At 35.6% G+C, this 16,018-nt stretch overlaps 1 protein-coding gene across 1 annotated transcript; it reads left to right on the top strand.

The window, feature by feature from the left end:
• Positions 1-1,893: 1,893 nt before the first annotated feature.
• tmem41ab (transmembrane protein 41ab) lies at positions 1,894-15,637 on the top strand. The gene is made up of 5 exons (XM_051702567.1): positions 1,894-2,190; positions 7,834-7,984; positions 8,388-8,549; positions 12,804-12,942; positions 13,490-15,637. The coding sequence occupies exons 1-5, from the start codon at positions 2,024-2,026 to the stop codon at positions 13,717-13,719; spliced, it is 849 nt and encodes a 282-aa protein (XP_051558527.1). The 5' UTR covers positions 1,894-2,023; the 3' UTR covers positions 13,720-15,637.
• Positions 15,638-16,018: the final 381 nt, after the last annotated feature.

The raw sequence follows: 16,018 nt of genomic DNA, 5'->3' as shown, positions 1-16,018 counted from the left end.
TCCAAGTCATCAATTTCAAAAACTTTTTTCATGTTAATATAATTTACAGGTGCATCTCAATAAATTAGAATGTCGTGGAAAAGTTCATTTATTTCAGTAATTCAACTCAAATTGTGAAACTCGTGTATTAAATAAATTCAATGCACACAGACTGAAGTAGTTTAAGTCTTTGGTTCTTTTAATTGTGATGATTTTGGCTCACATTTAACATAAACCCACCAATTCACTATCTCAAAAAATTAGAATATGGTGACATGCCAATCAGATAATCAACTCAAAACACCTGCAAAGGTTTCCTGAGCCTTCAAAATGGTCTCTCAGTTTGGTTCACTAGGCTACACAATCATGGGGAAGACCGCTGATCTGACAGTTGTCCAGAAGACAATCACTGACACCCTTCACAAGGAGGGTAAGCCACAAACATTCAAGCTGGCTGTTCACAGAGTGCTGTATCCAAGCATGTTAACAGAAAGTTGAGTGGAAGGAAAAAGTGTGGAAGAAAAAGATGCACAACCAACCGAGAGAACCGCAGCCTTATGATTGTCAAGCAAAATCGATTCAAGAATTTGGGTGAACTTCACAAGGAATGGACTGAGGCTGGGGTCAAGGCATCAAGAGCCACCACACACAGACATGTCAAGGAATTTGGCTACAGTTGTCGTATTCCTCTTGTTAAGCCACTCCTGAACCACAGACAAGGTCAGAGGCATCTTACCTGGGCTAAGGAGAAGAAGAACTGGACTGTTGCCCAGTGGTCCAAAGTCCTCTTTTCAGATGAGAGCAAGTTTTGTATTTCATTTGGAAACCAAGGTCCTAGAGTCTGGAGGAAGGGTGGAGAAGCTCATAGCCCAATTTGCTTGAAGTCCAGTGTTAAGTTTCCACAGTCTGTGATGATTTGGGGTGCAATGTCATCTGCTGGTGTTGGTCCATTGTGTTTTTTGAAAACCAAAGTCACTGCACCCGTTTACCAAGAAATTTTGGAGCACTTCATGCTTCCTTCTGCTGAAAGATGCTGATTTCATTTTCCAGCAGGATTTGGCACCTGCCCACACTGCCAAAAGCACCAAAAGTTGGTTAAATGACCATGGTGTTGGTGTGCTTGACAGGCCAGCAAACTCACCAGACCTGAACCCCATAGAGAATCTATGGGGTATTGTCAAGAGGAAAATGAGAAACAAGAGACCAAAAAATGCAGATGAGCTGAAGGCCACTGTCAAAGAAACCTGGGCTTCCATACCACCTCAGCAGTGCCACAAACTGATCACCTCCATGCCACGCCGAACTGAGGCAGTAATTAAAGCAAAAGGAGCCCCTACCAAGTATTGAGTACATATACAGTAAATGAACATACTTTCCAGAAGGCCAACAATTCACTAAAAATGTTTTTTTTATTGGTCTTATGATGTATTCTAATTTTCTGAGATAGTGAATTGGTGGGTTTTTGTTAAATGTGAGCCAAAATCATCACAATTAAAAGAACCAAAGACTTAAACTACTTCAGTCTGTGTGCACTGAATTTATTTAATAAACGAGTTTCACAATTTGAGTTGAATTACTGAAATAAATGAACTTTTCCACAACATTCTAATTTATTGAGATGCACCTGTATATTTGTATGTAAAATATTACTAACAAAAAGATCATATAACCACTAATAATCAGACACCTTTCCTAACCATCACAAAAATATTATATTATATTATATTATATTATATTATATAAAATAATATAATATATTTTAAATAGGGTTTAATAATATATAAAGTTGGTGTTTTTCAAAGCTTCACAAAACTGTTCCCAGTGTCCACTGGCTATGGGTTCATATTTTGGGGGTCTCATATGACAGATAGGTCCACCCAGTCATGAGGGGATTCACTGACTCACATGGTGGCATTACAGTAGGTCCACGTATGTATAAGGGCTGGAGACGTAACATGTATAAACTGCCCACTGAGAGGATTTGCTATTTAACAGGTGTAGCAGCAAGTGCAGACATTTTTTCAGATAGATCTAGCCCGGGACTATGCGCTCAATCTTGGGTTTAATTGCCGTGGTGGCCGCGGCAACTTTATACTTGTATCTGTTGACTGCGTTCCTGCCGCCGGGTCCGCGCGCTGTGCGCAGTGACGACACTGAACCTGAACACACAAGTGAAGACACAGTCGATGAGCAGAAGGAGGAAGAACACAGGTAATATTTCACTAGTACATCTTATATTTGGACGTTTATTTTGTAAGCAGTTACTACTTCAACTCTATAGTTTTCAGCCAAACGAAACACATATAACTGTCCATTAAACTGTTCCAATAAAACACTTAGCTTGTGGGTAAGTGACGTGATGCATTTTTATATGTGGATCTAGCAAGTTATTCAAGACACATTAAAAATGTCTCATTAAAAGCTGAAAATTTGTTTACGTATTTATTTATTTACATTTTCATGCAGTCATTTTATTTTTTTATTTTTTTATTTAATTTTTATTATTATTATTATTATTATGAAATCAACATAGATTACGCCAAGATTACATTTCTACAAACTTGAAACGTGTTTTAAGATTTCTCATTTTTATTACCTCGGACAACCTTATTTGTCAATGACCCAGGTATAAACATTTGACAGTGGATGTGTGTAATACTTGATATAATGAATTATATAAACAATCTAAGAGTTTCAGTTAATTAAATGCAATAAATCTTTATTTAAGTAATTATTAGTTAAAATTACACTAAAATTTTACAGATGTGTGACAACAACCTTCGATCAACAAACACATCAGCAGGTCATCTACCAAACAAGTAAGAGAGATGATGAGTACAGAGAACAATCCCTCCAATTCAAGTCATATCCTACAGTGGACATACAGACAGTTGTAAGATAAATGTACAGTTGTACATTTATTACCTTTTAATTGGTGGGCAAAAAATTATTTATTTGACTTTTAACTAAGTTATTAGTTTGTTTAAATTCTTCACCTAAGTGTTTCTTTGTATAAACAACAATACTGAACAAACTTGATTTGCTCAATTTAAACCCTTTTAATTTGAGTCCCATGTACAGTATGTATCAACATGTTTGTTTTAATGACATGACTGTAGCACATAACAGTAGTAAACTGGAAGGAGATTAGGATTATACAGTGTATCATTCGGTTTTTAGCCAATTTGTGACACAGTGCTTTCTTTTAACTGTGTGGAGCAACCCTTTCCCTCTTTCTATTTTATAAATTTTCTCTATCTTCAGTATTTTCACACTATTCTATATTTGCTTGCATGTCTGTTTGACTCAATATTGGTCTATTTATTATTATATAGACACCCTCATCTCAAATTCTAAGAGAGTGATAGCGAGGGAGAGAAAGAAACACAGAGAAAGAGATTTGTTCAGAGCAAGGAACTTTGGCAATTATTCTCAGAAGGTGGCAAATATCAGTGTAGAAATTCCAGAAAACATTCCGCTCTTGTCTGCCCTGCGTTTTCTCTTCATCAGCGTTACTTTATACTGTGACTAGCCCTGGGTCCAGTGTGGGAAGTGCCCAGATCATATTATACTCTTCATGATGCTCGCATGCAACCCAAATCAAAATCCCCCCTCCTAGACAATTTTATCTGTCCTCTCACATCATCTAGAAATCAATTCTAAAGGAGCGGATCCCTGGTGGACAGTTCTTATTTTGGAACTGGTTCTCAGATGTGTGTGTAAAGCCTTATGCTCAAAATAATTAATTGTTTTGAGTAGGGAAAAATGTAATCATACAAATTAGTTCAAATAAATTAACCGTGATGAGTATTTAGAACATTCTCTTTCTTTTGCGTTCACAAAACTGACACCTTTTAAGTAACCTGAATTGTTTTATTGTTTTGAGTTTAATTAACTTGTCTCTTTAAATTTACAGCAGGAGCTTAAATTTAACTAAAACTGGGCAGGGGATTTCTATTTCCCAGCATGCTTTTCATGGCACTTGGGGAGATTCAATGTTAAAATTATGCATTAGATCATTTTATAATTTGCGCAAGATTAATGTAAAGGGAAGACTTGTTAATGTTAAATGTTTTGTTGTGTTATTTAGAAGAGTTTCTGTTATGTTAAAGTTATGGGGGGTTACCATTATAGTGAATATTGAGCTTAGGTTGAGAACAGGTACATTTTAAGATTGTTCTACAGTAGATTACTCATTGAGCAATTGCTATGCAAATCATAGCATAGTCGGTGTTTCTCAATGCTAAGAACGCGTTCTCGTTTTTGCGTTCTTGTGAAAATCAGTCTTGACTAACTACCTTGAAAGAGCAAACTCAGAAGACTTGGGTATGTAAATTGCATCTATGTGAGTTTTGAGATGTGCTGTGATAAGTAGATTCAATAACCTCTTAACTGTTTTCTTTTTTTGGAAGTGGGTGATGACATCAAACAAGTCCACAAGAACGTAAAAACGCAAAAAGAAGTGACATTGAGAGACAGCGTGTTTTCAGTTATCATGTATTCAGCATGTTAGCATTCAGTGTGCTAGCTTGTACTAGCTAACAAGGTAGATTCCCTCTACTTGAAGTATTTAAGTTGTTACATGGTAATTTAAGTTCAGCCAAAGAGTTATATTTAAAGTTATGTGCCATCAAAATGTATGAGTTAGTATGTGTAGTACAAAATCAAAATCTGAAAGTTCTATGAACTTAAACTTTGAAGTTTATTAACTGATGTAACTGAGTGCCTCAGATTTTGAGTTTTGCTAACTTCACAGTGTGCGCGCGTGCGTGCGTGAGCTTTACAAGATGTGTATCTATTCTGCAATAGTGTTGTGTGCTTAAAAAGCATTTTTAGAGAATCTCTAAATGTATTAAACTCTCTGTAAACTTGACTGCTGTGAGATTTAGAGACCAAATCTGAGTGCAACTCAGCATTAGTAGACACATCCCAGGATTGGGGCCAGACAGAGGGCAAGAAGTGACAGTTATGAGATCAGACAACTCCCTTCTGGAGTGTCTTGAAAACCCCTATATATGCTGAGCTGTGCAATATAGAGGAGAGGGAGAGAAAGAGAATACATCATAAGCTTTATGGAATGCTGCATGTATGTTTGGCATGTCAGTAGAAAAGAGGTTAAAATAAAGTTTGTGAATACATAAAAAGAAAAGAAGAGGAGGAAAAGAGGTCTCCAAAGCCTCAAATGCTCTTATGCTTGAGTCACTTTCTGAATTCATCCAGATATTTAGAATAACAAAAGCAGTGGAAAAGAGGCTGAAGTTTCATATCAAGTAATCGATCTGATATATGCCCACCATCATCACATTTCGTTTAAAGATCTGACCTTTACTTACTGTCTTGTGAACTGCATCCTTTGGTTCATTGGTAGATTAGCTCACACTTCTGTTCCTTGGGAGAAAGTCCAGGAGCAAGAGATGAAGTTTTTAACATGTTGTTCTGCAGTGATGGCTGAGACAGCTGTACCTTGTGTTCAATAGTGTAAATAGCTCAGCACTCTTTGAGGGTGATGTGTGTGCAACGTGTTGTATCACTAAAGCTATAAACATCAGCTGTTTTAAGACTATATAACGGTAACACATTGAACATGACTAGCCATTTAGACAGTTTTGTAACATTCTTATTAAGAGTTTTGTTTTATTGTTTTATTGACACTAATACATAATTGTCTCATCAACCTCCTACACTGAAGGCTCCCATAATGTTGCACTTGTGGGGCTGCACTCAGTGTGCTCTCAGCATTAAGCATATCACATGTTTATGTTTGTCACACTTTGAATTACGCAAGTGAAATTAAACCTCTGCTTTGGCACATGGGTGTGGAATACTGCCCCATTGGATGCCCAAATTACCACCTGGACAGCAGTAAGAAGCTAAGATTAGCCAGGGCTGGACAAGATGTGATTCCTCAGCTGGTAAGAGACCTTTGACCATGCAATGAAAATCTTAGACTTTGGTACATCCACATGTTTGTTGATGATCATGTGAGTTGTAGAGTGCTTGTGTTTGGATACAGGAGGGTTTTCAACAGCCAGTCATCCAATCAAATGCGAGCACACAAACACACACTAACACATTTACACAGCTGAGGGTATGAGACTATTTTTGTCTACTTGGTGTATCATGTTTCATTCCTTCACTCATCCTGATGGCAAATTTCACTGTCTTTCTTACTCATCTTTCAGACAGTCTTGTGTCCAGATTATTCACCCATTCATTTTATTTTACGTTTGTAAAAGAGCCGTAGGAGAGTTGTCCATCATTTCTAAAAACTATCAGCAGTTTAGAATTTGGTCTCACCCTTTTCTGATCTGAACTCTCTGATGGTTTAAGACTTCATTTGAACTTCAGGCATGTGATCCCAGACACACACACACACACACACACACACACACACACACACACACACACACACACACATACACACACACACACACACACACACAGAGAGAGAGTCTTTTTTAACCCTCAAACTCAAAAATCAATTGCTTCTGAAGAATAACTTAAAGGGATAGTTCACCCCAAAAATGAAAATTCTCTCATCATTTACTCACCCTCATGCCTTTCCAGATGTGAATGACTTTCTTTCTTCTGCAGAACACAAATGAAGATTTTTAGAAGAATATCTCAGCTCTGTAGGTCCATACAATGCAAGTGAATGGTGACCAAAACTTTGAAGCTCCAAAAATCACATAAAGGCAGCATAAAATTAATCCATAGTCTCCAGTGTTTTAATCCAGGTCTTCTGGATCGAAGCGATCAAATTGGTTTTGGGTGAGAACAGACCAAACTATATCTTCTTTTCACAATAAATCTTGACATCAGCAGTCTCCTTGGCGATCATGATTTCAAGCTCAATTACAGTACCTATAGCACCATCTAGCGTTCTGATCATGCGTCAAGCACTAATCAGTAATCGAGCACTGTAATTGAGCTTGAGATCATGATTGTGACTAGAAACTGCTTGATGTAAGATGTACAGTGAAAAAGGAGTTATATTTTTGTCTCTTCTCACCCAAAATTGATTAGATCGCTTAAGAAGACATGGATTAAAACACTGGAGTCATATGGATTACTTTTTTGTTGACTTTATGTGGTTTTTGGAGCTTCAAAGTTTTGGTCACCATTCACTTGCATTGTATTGAGATGAGCTGAGATTTTCTTCCAAAAATATTTGTTTGTGTTCAGCAGAAGAAAGAAAGTCATACACATCTGGGATGGCATGAGTAAATGATGAGAGAAGTTTCATTTGTGGGTGAACTATCTATTTAACCTTTATCGCATCGTGTTGCCTCAGGGTAACAACCCATTTTGTTCACTTTGCAAGCACATGATCCATACAATATGGCAATAAAAGGGTTAATAATTAAGGGATGACATTTAATAAACCAATAAGAAGCTTTTTTTCTGGTCACACTACATCCTGGTGGTCATTTTAATATCTTTTTTTTTCATGGTGCACCATGTCAAGGCTGCACTTGGAGAGCTGCCCTTTCACCCATAAAAAAAAATGTATTCAAATTTTTTAGTGAGTAAACTTTATTTTAAAACATTAAAAGTCACATAAATAATTTTTGTGTTGTGAGGAATTGCTGAAATATGTTTGTGGAATCGATACAGCTTACCTCTGCAGTGATGTACCAGAGTCCCACCAGAGGGCGGCATTAAGCTATTTCAAATCATTAGTTTCATGTATATGTTTATATTTCTGGTCATAACCTGAAGAGTAACTACAGTATCCACTTTAACCATTGCTATTTCTCCATAGTGCTGACTTTCATAAAGAAACATATCTTGCAGGTGTTTAATGTAATTTAAATGCTTTACTGATTGCACAGTGTCTTCTATTTTCTCTAGGTTGAAGTTCCCATCTGACTTGGATGAGCTGAGGGAACTAGCTGATTTGCTGAAGTTCTATAAGACAGAACACACTGGTTATATATTCATCCTCTACTGCAGTGCCTACCTCTACAAGCAATCCTTTGCCATCCCAGGCTCGTCCTTTTTGGTAAGTAACAGATGGATACTTCAAATACATAACCAGCTGTTCAAGATTTTGGAGGTAGCAAATGTAAAAGTTTTGGAATCTGTCATTGAAAACCCCATACTTATTGACCACTAATCTTAATATTAGAGAAACTCCAATGTCTGTGGTGGTTACAGCCCTGGTCTACTGTGTTAAAGGGTTTGCTCTATATGTACACCTAAGAGTCATCTCATATTTAGAACTTTAAAAGTATTGTCACCAATTTCTATCACTAAACGGCATCATGTATCCTTTCTTGGAGAAAATGCCATATACTATACACTGTATACATATGTTATTTAGATACAGTATATGACTAATATATACCTGATCTACTTGATCTGATAAAACATCTTTTACTATCCATATTTCTTGTCATGTTTAGAACATGCTGGCCGGGGCATTGTTTGGGCCATGGCATGGGCTCCTCATTGCCTGCACTTTGACCACAGTGGGCTCCACCAACTGCTATCTACTGTCTCGCACATTTGGCAAACGCCACATCATCAGGCTCTTCCCTGAGAAAGTGGCCATGCTGCAGAGAAAGGTGGGTCACCTCTGTGTGTTTAGCACATGATGGAGGGATTTCCCATTATTTAGTGCTTTAAAAATAAACAGTTAGTGTGAGTACGAGTAAGTTGAGTATGTGTGACAGTGCTTTTGGATATCTTTGTGGGCAAGTTAATTTATACAAATATATACACGTTTATTTTGTTAAAAATCACTGTAATGCATGGATTCGACTGGCCTAATGCTTGTTTAAAACAGCAGCAACAGCGCTGATGAAAGACACTAATATTTAATAGAATTGAATTTATTATTACTTATTATCTGAATAAACTATTTTTCCACCAAGTAATTTTGTTTATTATCCTAACTGTTGGCTTTTTTCGGTTGCCAAGCAACATAGGAAATTAGTGCATTAGTATACTGCATAATGTGCAGTTACAGGATTAATGGCTTTGAACGTGGCTTGTCTAATCAGTTGGAAATGGGGATGGGAATTATTGAGTACTTTTACTGTTGAGTTTCTAACCCCCAAAAAAAAGAGTTATCGATTACTTGTAAATTATAATATAAGTTAAAAATAACAGGTATGACACATACATGAAATTAATATTTTGTTTTATTCACAAACATTACCAAGAACAGTTTCTAAATGAGCTAACTTCAACAAACTTTGTGTTACTTTTGGAAAACTTGATAATAATAATAATAATAATAAATATAGCTGCAAGCAGCAATACCAGGGTCAAGCCAATTATCGGCAGCATGAGCAGCGAAAGAAGCATCGTGACACATTTTAAGTTAGAATTCTGATGAATGCTGTAGGAGTTAAAGATAAAAAAAAAAAACATCTATGGCCATGTTTCTCAAGATACACTACTGTTCTATTTGCGTGTACTAGTTGCACATTAAAATCTCTATCATCGGCAGAACAAAAGTGCTTGCTCTTTTGGCTATTAGTATATTGATAAAGAGCATTTACTCAAGGTTGTGCAGAGGGTGTTAAGTGCAACATTGCACACTATACATTGTTTAGTGTATTTTCAAGCACTTTGTAGGATTTTTTGGAAAAAAATTGGAAAAGTTAGTTTTTACATCCATAAAGTTATATGCAATACATTTATAGACATCTATGCAATATTTAGTTTAATCCAATTTAAACAAACAAAAAAAAAGTTTAGATTATTTCCATGACAGTAACTTAACTGAAAAAATTTGTCTAATTGATTGAAATATTTCAAGCAAGCACATTTAGCCATTGTTTACTACAGGGCATCCAGAATTCACAATGACCACCCAGGACAAGTTCCAAAAATATTTTAATTTTACTAATAGAATTGTATTTATTATTACTTATTATCTGAATAAACTATTTTTCCACCAAGTAATTTTGTTTATTATCCTAACTGTTGGCTTTTTTCGGTTGCCAAGCAACACAGCAAATTAGTGCATTAGTATACTGCCTAATGTGTAGTTACAGGATTAACGGCGTTGAATGTGGCTTGTCTAATCAGTTTGGATTTTGGACTGTTTGGAAATGGGGATGGGAATTATTGAGTACTTTTATTGTTGAGTTTCTAACCCACAAAAAAAGAGTTATCGATTACTTGTAAATTATAATATAAGTTAAAAATATCAGCTATGACACATACATGAAATTAATATTTTGTTTTATTCACAAACGTTACCAAGAACAGTTTCTAAATGAGCTAACTTCAGCAAACTTTGTGTTACGTTTGGAAAACTTGATAATAATAATAATAATAATAATAATAATAATAAATATAGCTGCAAGTAGCAATACCAGGGTCAAGCCAATTATCGGCAGCATGAGCAGCGAAAGAAGCATCGAGACACATTTTAAGTTAGAATTCTGATGAATGCTGTAGGAGTTAAAGATAAAAAAACAAACATCTATGGCCATGTTTCTCAAGATACACTACTGTTCTATTTGCGTGTACTAGTTGCACATTAAAATCTCTATCATCGGCAGAACAAAAGTGCTTGCTCGTTTGGCTATTAGTACATTGATAAAGAGTGTTTACTCAAGGTTGTGCAGAGGGTGTTAAGTGCAACATTGTTTGGAAAAAATTGGAAAAGTTAATTTTTACATCCATAAAGTTATATGCAATACATTTATAGACATCTATGCAATATTTAGTTTAATCCAATTTAAACTAAAAAAAAAAAGTTCAGATTATTTCCATGACAGTAACTTAATTGAAAACAATTTGTCTAATTGATTGAAATATTTCAAGCAAGCACATTTAGCCATTGTTTACTACAGGGCATCCAGAATTCACAATGACCACCTAGGGCAAGGTCCTAAAATATTTTCATTTTACTAAGCAAATGCAACAGCCTTAATTCTTCTTTGGTATTTTTTTAAAAACATGATCAACGATGGCAACTCCTATAAAGACACTGAATGCAAAGACACTGCATGCAATTTTTGAAATTAATCAGACCAATGTTTCTACATTCAGAGCCACTTTCATATTGTTCCCTGTTATAGCGCCACCAAATGGCCAAACCCCACAACTTTTTCTGTGTGTTCTCAGGTTGAGCCCTTATATAAGTGTGTCAAGTTTGGTGAAAATATATAATTTTACTTTAGAGTTATATCAATTTACATAAAAGCAGAGACCATTTTAAAATTAATTGGCCTGTTTTTGGCATTTACGAAAAAAATTTTGCTATGTTCTCTTTTAACTTAAGAAATTTACTAATGACACTTCTTATTTTGGTGGTTTCATTCCGATCGGACGAACGGCTTTGAAGCAATTTGCTAAAGTAGTTTCGGAACTATTTTCGAAGTGGCAACAGGTCATATGGCGAACCGTAGCAAATATGGTATTGTTGTGCTCTGCAAGTCCTCCCGAACTTAACGAGACCAGTCCTGTGAAAATAGACCAATGCCACTAAAAGTTATAAGCTCACAAAGTAATAAAAAAATCATTTTTACACTACTAGTTGGCGCCGGACCCAAATTTCTCAGGCACTTTCAGGGCATGGTTCTGATGACACATACAAAGTTTCGTAACGTTACACCAATGCATTCATAAAATACAGCATTTTACGACACAATTCAAAATGGCCGACACCCAAAATGGCCGACATGGGAAAATTGGGTATCGCTTAACTCTGAATGTTTCACTGAATCTAAAGAGACCAGTTTTATAATTTTTGGCCAGAGTGTTCAAGAGTAATAAGCCAAAATAGCCGGTTTTGCTATCTCCTGACCAGTAGGGGGCAGTGTAGCGAAATGCTGCAGGTGACCTCAAGGCAAGTGTTGCGGAGATACAGCATGAAGTCCATTTTGGCATGCTTGCCGTCAACTTCGTGAAGCTATTTCTCAGGAATGATTTCAAACATCGAAAAAAAAAGGGATAACAGTTCAAAAGTTATTAGCATAAACATGAGTGAAAATTTGACCTGTTAGTGGCACTAAAGGGTTTGAGTTACAGACTCCAAATTTGCTGTGCTATCGATTCAGACTGTTCTCTAGCTGTGTGCAAAATTTCATAACTTTATCTGCGAACGGTTCTATGGGCTTCCATAGACTCCCATGGCAGAAGAAGAAGAATAAGAACACTAACGATTACAATACGCTCTTTCAGGGCTTGACCCCTAATAATTATAATAATATGGATTAATTAAATTATAATTTATTTATTACAATTTCATTACAATTCTTGGACCCACTTTATATTAGGTGGCCTTAACTACTATGTACTTAATCATTTGATACAATGTACTTATTATGTACATACATATTGTTGCATTGTAATTACATTTAAATTGCATTTAATGCATTTTGCAGACCAACATGTAGTTACACAGTAAATACATAGTCTTGTATGTCTTTAATGTTAGTACATAGAAGTTAAGGCCACCTAATATAAAGTGTGACCAATTCTCAATGCATTAATGAGCGATTTAGTGAGACATTCAGAGGGGAAGTACAGTGTAATTTAGCATTGCCTACGTCAGGCAAATATGCAAAGGAAAATCAATTTGCGATTTTCGAGTAGTATTTTTAATAGTTGATTAGCAGATGCTGAATGAGTACTCGATTAGTCGATTACTTGGTGCACATCCCTAGTTGGAAATGAACATGTCAAGACATAAAAACAATTGCATTTCTCAAAATCTTTCCCAAATGATCTACATGATCAGTAAGACAGTAGTTGATATCTACATCAGCGGTCCATAGAACTTATGCCTCAGAGAGTTGGAGTTGAAAAGTGATGCATGAACACATAATGATATAATCTCTGTCTCTCTCTCTTAGGTGGAACAGAACAGAAGAACTTTGTTCTTCTTTTTGCTTTTTCTGCGGTTCTTTCCCATGACACCTAACTGGTTCTTGAATGTCACCTCCCCAATCCTCAACATCCCCATCCCCATATTCTTCTTCTCCATCCTCATCGGTGAGCTCTCATTACATTACAGTTATGAATGATGATTAAGGGGGGTTGGTGGGGTATTGTACCCACTGATAGCATTGTTTATTTGCCCATACTATTTGCCAATACTAGTATTGGCAAACAGTATAGTTGAACATAGTACTAGTACGTTGTTTATTCACCGATACTAAAGGAATTATGCAAATCAGGAAATGGTACCAAAAAAAAAAATCATAATAAAAAAAATAAAAATAAATTGGGCTGAACACAATTTGCTTGAAAAGAATGACAATGACTGAGCTTAAATAGTTATGGTGCAGCACTATTTTAGCACATTTAGTGCCTAGTTAAACTGGATTGCAGGTGGCACTGAAATACCATGCACAAAAGTGAATTCACCCCTATTTGTTTTCTGTGTGGTGGGTGTTCACTATAATTTGAATCTTTCTAATGGTTGTCTATTATAACAATTCTGTGGACCAGACTCAATTCATACCTTGAAATAATTAAGATAAAAATTAGTTTCTTCTTAATAACATCATGATTCTGAATTTTTTTTATTGCTCCCCAGGTCTAATCCCTTACAATTTTATCTGTGTCCGGACGGGAGCCATCTTGTCTGAGATTCGCTCTTTGGATGACATCTTTTCGTGGGGGACTCTGCTGCAGCTTCTGCTGATCGCATGTGTCGCTCTAATCCCTGGCGCTCTAATCCGCCGCTATAGTCAGTCCCACCTCAAACTTGATGGCCTGGAATCTAATGGACACCAAATGGTCCTAAATGATCGCAAGACCAGATGACCCAAAGACAGACAGAACAGGACTGCAGCCTATTGATATAGGTCTGGAGCCATGTCTGGAGGTTTTGGTTGTAATGAAGTGGCGATAGACCAATAGGAGAATGGAAATGAAATCTGATCCATATTTGGTTTGGATCTAGTCTGCTGGAAGAAATGATCTTAATCTTAAATATTGAGGGACAGAAATACAAAATAGCAGTTCGCAGATGACTAATGAAGATACAGTGCCAAAGAGAAATTAAAGTCTTAAAAAAAAAAAAGAGTATACACTTAGATTATTGATTACATGTACACCACCGGACACTGCCTCATTTTGTAGCAATCAGGAATTTGATAGCTTTGTTATGAACAGCTTAAGTTCTTATTGATGCAAAGATAGTTTGGCGTAAAAATAGTTTTTTTTAAATTATGTTGCCAAGTGCTTTTTAGTGACCATGTGTTTTTGCAAGGCTTTGTCTATTTGTTAGGTCTTTAAATGTCTTTGCAAGCAAGTCTCTGGTATAAATGTGTTTTATTTATTTTTTATGTGATGTGTGCATATCCAGCACTTTCGGGTATGTTTACACATACAGTATATTTTAAAAAAGCACTAGTAATTAGTATTGTATTATTGTATTTTTTCCAAAAAAACAAATTTAATCGTCTGTGGCTGCTTAAGAGCTGTACTTCAAAAATATTTAGCTATTTATGGATGTCTGTCTTATGTGTTAGTTATGAAATTATTTAATTTTTTTATTAGTATTTCTTTCAAATATAGTGCATTCGCAGGTGCCTTTTACTACTTTTAAAAGGCCTTATGAAGTGTTTTTCAAAGTGTTTTAAGCCTTATAATCTTAACCATGCAGTATCAAATATATATGTGTGCACTGATCATTTACATGAAAGTCCAAGTCTTCTGAAGTTGCACTAAGTACATTCACATTCAGGGATTACACACATGAAACTCTGAGTTTAAGTTATACTGTAAAAATATGTATCTGCACATTCACCTCTAGCTACAAAAACACACATTGCCAATTACCTGTATTTATCAGTGAGACAGTATGAATCACCTGTATTTGTATTTACAGTGTAAAATAGCACTAAGAATAAATCTCCCCAAGAGGATGACTGGGTTGCCTGATCTTTACACATTTGAACCTATGTAAAGATCATGCAACCCACTGTTGGGTTGGCAACCGATTGTCAGTTATCAATGTCATAAAAACTTGACATTTGTTTTTGTTATTTCTTTGGAGAATTTCATAACTATCTTTGTTGAGGGCCATAATGTAATAATTTTTCCTAAATGCAAAAAAGGCTATAAATTTAAAAACATTTGGTCCAAAAAGTAATAAAGGTGCTAAATGAAATAAAAGCCCTAAATGTAAAAAGGGTCTGAATATCATAACTTTTGGTCCTAAATGTAATTAATGGGGAAATGTTATTATATTTGGGCCAAATATAAAAAAGGGTCTGAATATAAAACTTTAAGATCTCATGTGATAAAGGGCCTAAATGTAATAATGTATAATCTTTGCATTTAAGTTACTTTTTTAAGGGGTTATATATGTTTATTAATGAGTAATAATAAACATCCAGATGCATTAGAAATCATTGCTGTGCAGTTGTAAAGAGGCACAAGGATTGCATGACTGGCATGCAATACTTTTCAAATAGTGAGACATTTTTAACTCAGATGTTATAAATGTTTAATAAACATTTATCCATACTGTATGATAACAAAAACATAAAATGCCATTATTTTGTCATTATTGATGCCATTTTTCATGATGCATGTCATGATGATGCAGCAACAATTGGCTATTATAGCGAGATACATTCTCACTTGCTTACATATCCTTGGTGTAATATATGGGGTTATGTCAGTGGCAAACTCTGAGGGCCAACAAAGCCTTCTCTTCTGGCAGAACAGGTCTCAAAATAAATAAATAAATAATGTCTCTTTTATTCTCATTTATTTTTATTTGCTAATGTATTTTCAATTGCTTTCCTCTGATTCTGTCCGTTTGCAGACTTTGTCAGTTAACGAATAGTGACGAAAAGTTTAACCAATCAGAATCAGAAACAAAGTCACCCCCTAGGACCTTCAGATTTTCCACTGAATCCCTTAACAATGAAAATGCATAGGCTTCTAATGTCAGATTCGTCAGCCTGGTTAGTGTAGTCTTTTAGAGATAATATGTCCCTGCCAAGGCCTTTTTCGCTCTTTGTTGGTCCTAATTCCAACATCATCACATGAGAATTTACAGTGTAATTTATGCATTCAGATGAAGGTACATAATTTTAGAGTGAAGAGT

The sequence above is a fragment of the Myxocyprinus asiaticus genome, chromosome 7 (assembly GCF_019703515.2).
Source record: "Myxocyprinus asiaticus isolate MX2 ecotype Aquarium Trade chromosome 7, UBuf_Myxa_2, whole genome shotgun sequence".
In the NCBI taxonomy this organism is placed as follows: domain Eukaryota; kingdom Metazoa; phylum Chordata; class Actinopteri; order Cypriniformes; family Catostomidae; genus Myxocyprinus; species Myxocyprinus asiaticus.
Note: the sequence above shows the minus strand (reverse complement) of the source record. Positions and strands in the feature narration are given on the sequence as shown.

Bases quoted from the DNA above. Each gene is read 5' to 3' on its own strand.
- tmem41ab (XM_051702567.1), top strand. From the start codon at position 2,024: ATGCGCTCAATCTTGGGTTTAATTGCCGTGGTGGCCGCGGCAACTTTA. The intron at 7,985-8,387 runs GTAAGTAACAGA...TGTCATGTTTAG, and splicing joins TCCCAGGCTCGTCCTTTTTG to AACATGCTGGCCGGGGCATT. The intron at 12,943-13,489 runs GTGAGCTCTCAT...ATTGCTCCCCAG, and splicing joins CTTCTTCTCCATCCTCATCG to GTCTAATCCCTTACAATTTT.